This window comes from Coenobita brevimanus, chromosome 88 (genome assembly GCF_032717465.1).
Source record: "Coenobita brevimanus isolate Jiangsu-jjx chromosome 88, ASM3271746v2, whole genome shotgun sequence".
Classification (NCBI taxonomy): domain Eukaryota; kingdom Metazoa; phylum Arthropoda; class Malacostraca; order Decapoda; family Coenobitidae; genus Coenobita; species Coenobita brevimanus.
In genome coordinates this window covers 1180427-1186065 of record NC_137041.1, presented here as the reverse complement: position 1 = coordinate 1186065, position 5639 = coordinate 1180427, and the positions used below count along the sequence as shown (strand labels likewise).

The 5639-nt window shown below is 53.9% G+C and overlaps 1 protein-coding gene across 1 annotated transcript; it reads right to left on the bottom strand.

Moving 5' to 3' along the window:
- Positions 1-368: 368 nt before the first annotated feature.
- LOC145411156 (uncharacterized) lies at positions 369-1211 on the bottom strand. Its single transcript, XM_080281210.1, has one exon. The coding sequence runs from the start codon at positions 1209-1211 to the stop codon at positions 369-371; it is 843 nt and encodes a 280-aa protein (XP_080137336.1).
- Positions 1212-5639: the final 4428 nt, after the last annotated feature.

The window sequence follows — 5639 nt, the reverse complement described above, 5'->3', positions numbered from 1 at the left end:
AGGGCCTCTTCTACCTTCCTTGGGGCGGCTGAGGAGCAGACGGGTCCTAGGAAAGATGTGCAGGTCCTTCACTACCAGGGCGGGGAGGGGTGACGGGGCAGACTGGTCCTTGGTGGGGTCTGCAAGTCCTCTAAAGCGGGCAGACGGGGCCGTGGCGGGTCTGCTGGGCCTCGTCTGCCTTCGGCGGGGCGGGGCTGGACGCCCCAGGTGGAGCAGACGGCGCCATGCAGGGCAGGGTCTGCGGATGTCCTCTACCTTGTAGTAGGCGGGGAGAGTAGCACGGGGCCGCCCTCTGGCAGCGACGGGCGTGCGTCAGGCTGCGGCGGGGTGGAGTGGCGAGGTGTGGGTGCAGCGGAGCTTGGTAGGGCTCACTTGGCTCTGCCGGGGCCACAGGTGGACAGATCCGCGGGCTCGCTCTGGTGGGCGGGGTAGGCGGGCGTAAGGGCGGCAAGGTATTGTGGATAGGATAAACCCGCACCCGCACCGGCACTTGCACCACTATCCTGATGGTCTGAGTCCTGGTCTTGGTCTTGGTCTGGGCTGGCGGGGCTGGCAGGCAGGTCCGGGAGTTGTGGGGGCGGGGTGGTGGGTATGTCCGTGGCGTTGCGGGGCATCGCCGTGGTATTTTCCGGTGTCTGACGGGGAATCGGCGTGGTATTCTCCCCCGCTGTCGCTCCCGCCTGTAACCTAGCGTGCTGCTGCTCCATGTACTGTTTGCGCCACTTAATGCGCCTGTTCTGGAACCACACCTTCACCTGCGCCTCCGTTAGATTCAGCGCAGCGGCCAAATACAGTCTCTCAGGCCCAACCATATACTGCTGCCGCGCAAATTCCGCTTCCAGTCTCTCCAGCTGCTCTGCTGTGAATATCGTGCGCACTCTCTTCACTTTGTTCTTGCCGCCGCTGACCCCGTTCGTCGCAGATTTACCTCCGCCGTTGGTCTCCTGCTGCGGCGTATGGTAGGGGGCTGACCGCATCTCGCGCCGCAGTCCCCTTGCCTCCTCGTGATGTCTGCGGCCAAGAATTGCGTCTATGGTGAAGGATGCGGCGCGCGGCTGCGGTCTGGGCCACGTCGCGCTGCTGCCGCCCTGAGAGACAGGTGACGAGGGCGGTGACGATGGCGGGGAGCCCTGTGGCAGCGCCCATGGGAACGGCACCCCGCCCACACTGAGCAGCGGGTTGAAGAAAGGAAGGCCTGTAGCGTGGATCATGTTGCCTCACTCACTTTCTCACTTTTTCTTGCTCAATCTCCTTGTCTGAAGCCTCGCTCTTCGGCACTGTAGTTGTCCTTCCGATGCAGTTCTCTCTCTTTCTCTCGCACTGTGGTATTGTCTTCTGCTGTGCCTCTCTTTCTCTAGCTCTTTTCTCCGCACTCTATCTCTCTCCGGCTCTTGTCTAGCGCTCTCTCTCGCTCGCTTTGGCTCTCTCCCCCGCTCCCTCTCTCTCTCCAGACTGCTACCCTCTCGCTCCAGCCCGCCTCTAAAATCTGCCCCGTCCAAGCCCCGCCCAAGTCCCGCCCCCAAGCCCCCCCGAAGCACCATTGGCCAGCCTGGGAAGCCACACTCAGCCCCTGTAAGCCCGTCCCGCCCCCTCCTCTCTGGCCATTAACTGCCGCCTCCATTCTTGACTCCAGTGCCGCCGCAAATGAATCCAGGGAGCAAGAGCAGTTGTGTGGCCTGGCAATAATGTGCCTGCCTTCCCTTGCCCTCCCCTGCCTTGCCCTGCCCTCCCCTTGCCCTCCCCTTGCCCTCCTTTGCCCTTCCCTGCCTGCCCTTCCCCTCCCCTGCAATCTCCTGCCTTGCCTTGCTCTCCCTTACCCTCCCGTGCTTCTTCCTCCCTTGCCCTGCCCAGTCTTGCTTTGGCTTGAGTTGTCCTGCCTTCCTTGTCTTTCTCTTGCCCTGCCTTGCTTTGTCCATCTTCTTCTTGCCCTGCCCTGCCCTGCCTTGCCCTTCCCTGTCCATCTCATTCTCGCCTTGCCCTATCTTGCTATGTTTTCCCTTTGTCCTCTGCTACACTGTCCTGTCTTGTCTTGCCCTTCCCTGCCCTGCCCTGCCCTGCCCTGCCTTGCCCCCTCACCCCTGCCCCCCACCCATCACATTTTATTACCGCCCCCTCATTGTTAACACCCCTCCACCACCATGATTGTCTCTCCCCACCCCAGTAACCCCATCTCCCCCACCGACACCCATCCTCTCCAAAACCCCCATCACTCTTATACTCACTTTAGTTAACCACCCATTTCTTTCACATCCATCCTTAGCCCATACCTTTACTTATTTCACCCTTACCACATTCTGACCCTCACCAAAACACCCACTCCGCTGCACCACACTTCCCCACACCTTCACACACATACACACACACACACACACACACACACACACACACACACACACACACACACACGACCCATTGTATTACCTCCCCATCCTACCACCACCACCACCACTTCAGACTTCCTTCGGAGTCCCATCCATGAACACCCATACACCTTTTCTTACGCTTATCACATACTGGAGAAACAAGAACAGATAAAGAAAGAAGGAAGAAAGTAAGGAACAGGGGAAAAGAAAGTTTGTCACACGTTATCATCATCATCAGCAGCAGCATAACACAAATTCAAGTAGTGATAAAAATGATGATGTAGATAAGTCTCACTATGGCCCCCTGCGAGGTATAGGGTCCCGGGGCTAGGCTAATCGTAGTCTTGAATTTACCCCACACCCGCGTACCCTTCCTCGTGGTGATGTTACGCCTGCCTGATGAGGAACTAAAAACCCGCGTGCGTTAAAATTAATGACATATTATACTACTTTTTTCTTGTTTATTCTACACGCTGCTGCTCTCTCTGTCTGTATATGTTTCTATCTATTTCTATCTGGCAATCAATCTATGTCTGTCTATCCGTTTATCTGTCCCTGCCTATTTAAAAGAGAGAGAGAGAGAGAGAGAGAGAGAGAGAGATAAGAAGGGGTGGGGGGTCTAGTGGTTGTGTTGGAGTCAATCCAGTAATCCCACACTAAGGCAGGATTTCCGGCTGGGATTAAATAGCTCAGGTTATCGACTCTACCCGGCCCTTCCCGCTTATCTGTCTCCTTCCATCCCTCCACCTTCCTCCCTCGCTCCTTGCTGTCTCTCCCTCCTTTCCTCCCTCCCTTTTGACTTTCTCCCTCCCTTCCTCCCTCATCACTGTCTCTCCCTCCCCTCCTCCCTCCCTCATCACTGTGTCTCCCTTTCCCCCTTCCTCCTCCCTGTCTCCTTGTCTCTTTTCTCTTTCTTCCGTCCTTCTATCTTCCTTCTTATAAGTTTCCTTCTCTCCTCCTTCCCTTTTTTCTCTCTCCCTCCCTTCCTTCTTCCCTCCTTCCATCTTTCCTCTTATCAGCTTTCTTCTCTCCTTCCTCTTTCCCTCTTGTCTCTCTCCCTTCATTCCTCCTTCGTTCCTCCGTCCTCCTTGTCTTTATCTTCTTCTCCCTCTCTTCACGTGTACTCTCTTTCCCTTTGCCCCTACCTCTCCACTCTATCTCTCTTCCCTCCCTCCCTCTTCTTCCCTCCCTCTTCTTCCCTCCTCTCTCCTCTCCCCCTCTCTCCCTCCTCCCTTTGTACTCTTCCGCCCCCTCCGTCCCATCCACACCATTCCTTCCCCCCCTCTATGTCTGTCTGTCTGTCTGTCTCTGTCTGTCTGTCTGTCTGTCTGTCTCTCTCTCTCTCTCTCTCTCTCTCTCTCTCTCTCTCTCTCCTTTACCTGCTCAGGGGACTAAGGTATTGTACAGGTAATGAGAAATTCCCTACCCCAGATCACCTGCGAATGAGGAGGAGAAGAAGGGGGAGGAGGTGGAGGAGGATAAGAAGTCTTGGAGGAGAAGGAAGAAGAGGAGGAAGAGGAAGAGGAGGAGGAGGAGGAAGAGGAGGAGGAGGAGGAAGAGGAGTGAGGATTGAATGGTGGTGGTTGTGGGTGATGATAATGATAAATATAGCTTTTTATTTAACATCTGTAGTGATGAACTTGTCTGTTTGCGTTTATTGTATGGTTAATAATGCTACTGCTGAGAATACGTTCAGTTTTACCTTTTTATATATCTTCCAGCACACACACACACACACACACACACACACACACACACACACACACACACACACACACACACACACACACACACACACACACACACACACACACACAGCAGTAATAGCAATAAGGATGGCCATTAAGTCAAATGCGTTCCTTTTTTCTTTTTTTTTTACGGTGTTGTAAAGCTTCATTTGACTGTTTCCCGACTCTTCCCATTTTCCTTGCTTCCACTCCCTGTTCTCTGCTTCCTCCTCCTCCTCCTCCTCCTTCTTCCCTCTCCCTCTCCTCCTCCTTGCCTCTCCCTCTCCTCCTCCTTGCCTCTCCCTCTCCTCCTCCTTGCCTCTCCCTCTCCTCCTCCTTGTCCCTCCCTCTCCTCCATTTGCCCGTGACGAGTGGTTGACCCTCTCAGAACCAAAGGGAGCCGACTGGGTCACTGGGTACCGGAGAAGAGAGAGGGAGAGAGAGAGAGAGAGAGAGAGAGAAGTGCAGCACATTTTAAGGTCTCCATATCATGCCATCATCCTGTACGTAACCTTTAAATCATGTATGAGCCCCGACACCCCTCGCACGTCACCACTTGGGCACCAGTACCCACTGTTCCCACTCTGGTGTGTTGTGCTCTGGAATATCACATTTGGAATCAATATGAGAGTATTATTACCGGTGTTTTGATGAAGTGAATACCGTAGCAAGTGTACATCGGTGTTTTGATGACGTGTATACCGGTGTTTTGATGAAGTTTATACCGTAGGAAGGACTGTCTGGTATCTAATATTCAAGGTCTTCAGTGCAACAGCCGAGATTCGAACCCGCGTCCTTTTGAACTACACACCTGCTTCTTCATTCGACCACCATCCCCCCTTAGCTGCTTGAGAGGGACGCCTTCACGTGGTGGCACTGACATAACCAGGCTGCTGTCCTGCCTGGTTAATTATACGTCCCCACCTTTACTTTCTGGGGGTTCACGGCCAGGAATTCCCGGTTCGTATAGAATTTCTTTGGGTATTATCACACATAACATTTCTCCTCTTCTCCCATCTTTCCCCTCCCTCCCCACAATTCTGCTTTTCCCTTCCCTCCCTTCTCTTTTTCCCCTCCCTCCCCACAACTCTTTCCCTTCCTTCTCTTTCTCCTCTTTTCCCCTTTTTTCCTCTCCTTCCCCACATCTTCGCTCCTCCCTTCCCTCTCCGCTCATTTTCCCATTCTTTCTCATCCCTCCCCACAGCTCTCTCGCCTTACCTCCCTTCTCTTTTTTCTCTCCCCTCTTCTTCCCTCCCCCCTTTCTTCTCCTTCCCCAACCCTTTCTCCCCCATTTCCTCCTCCACCACCTCCACACCACCCCCTCCTCCCCCGCTAATGAGATTTTGATGACAAGAATGATGCCTGTTGGTCGTTCATCCCCAGCCCTTTGTGGTGGTGAGAGAGAGAGAGAGAGAGAGAGAGAGAGAGAGAGAGAGAGAGAGAGAGAGAGAGAGAGAGAGAGAGCAAGAACGAAAAGGAAACTCAAAGACAATTAACTTTACAAATACAAGAAAACAGTCTCATCTCGAAAAACAGGTCCAAAGAAAAG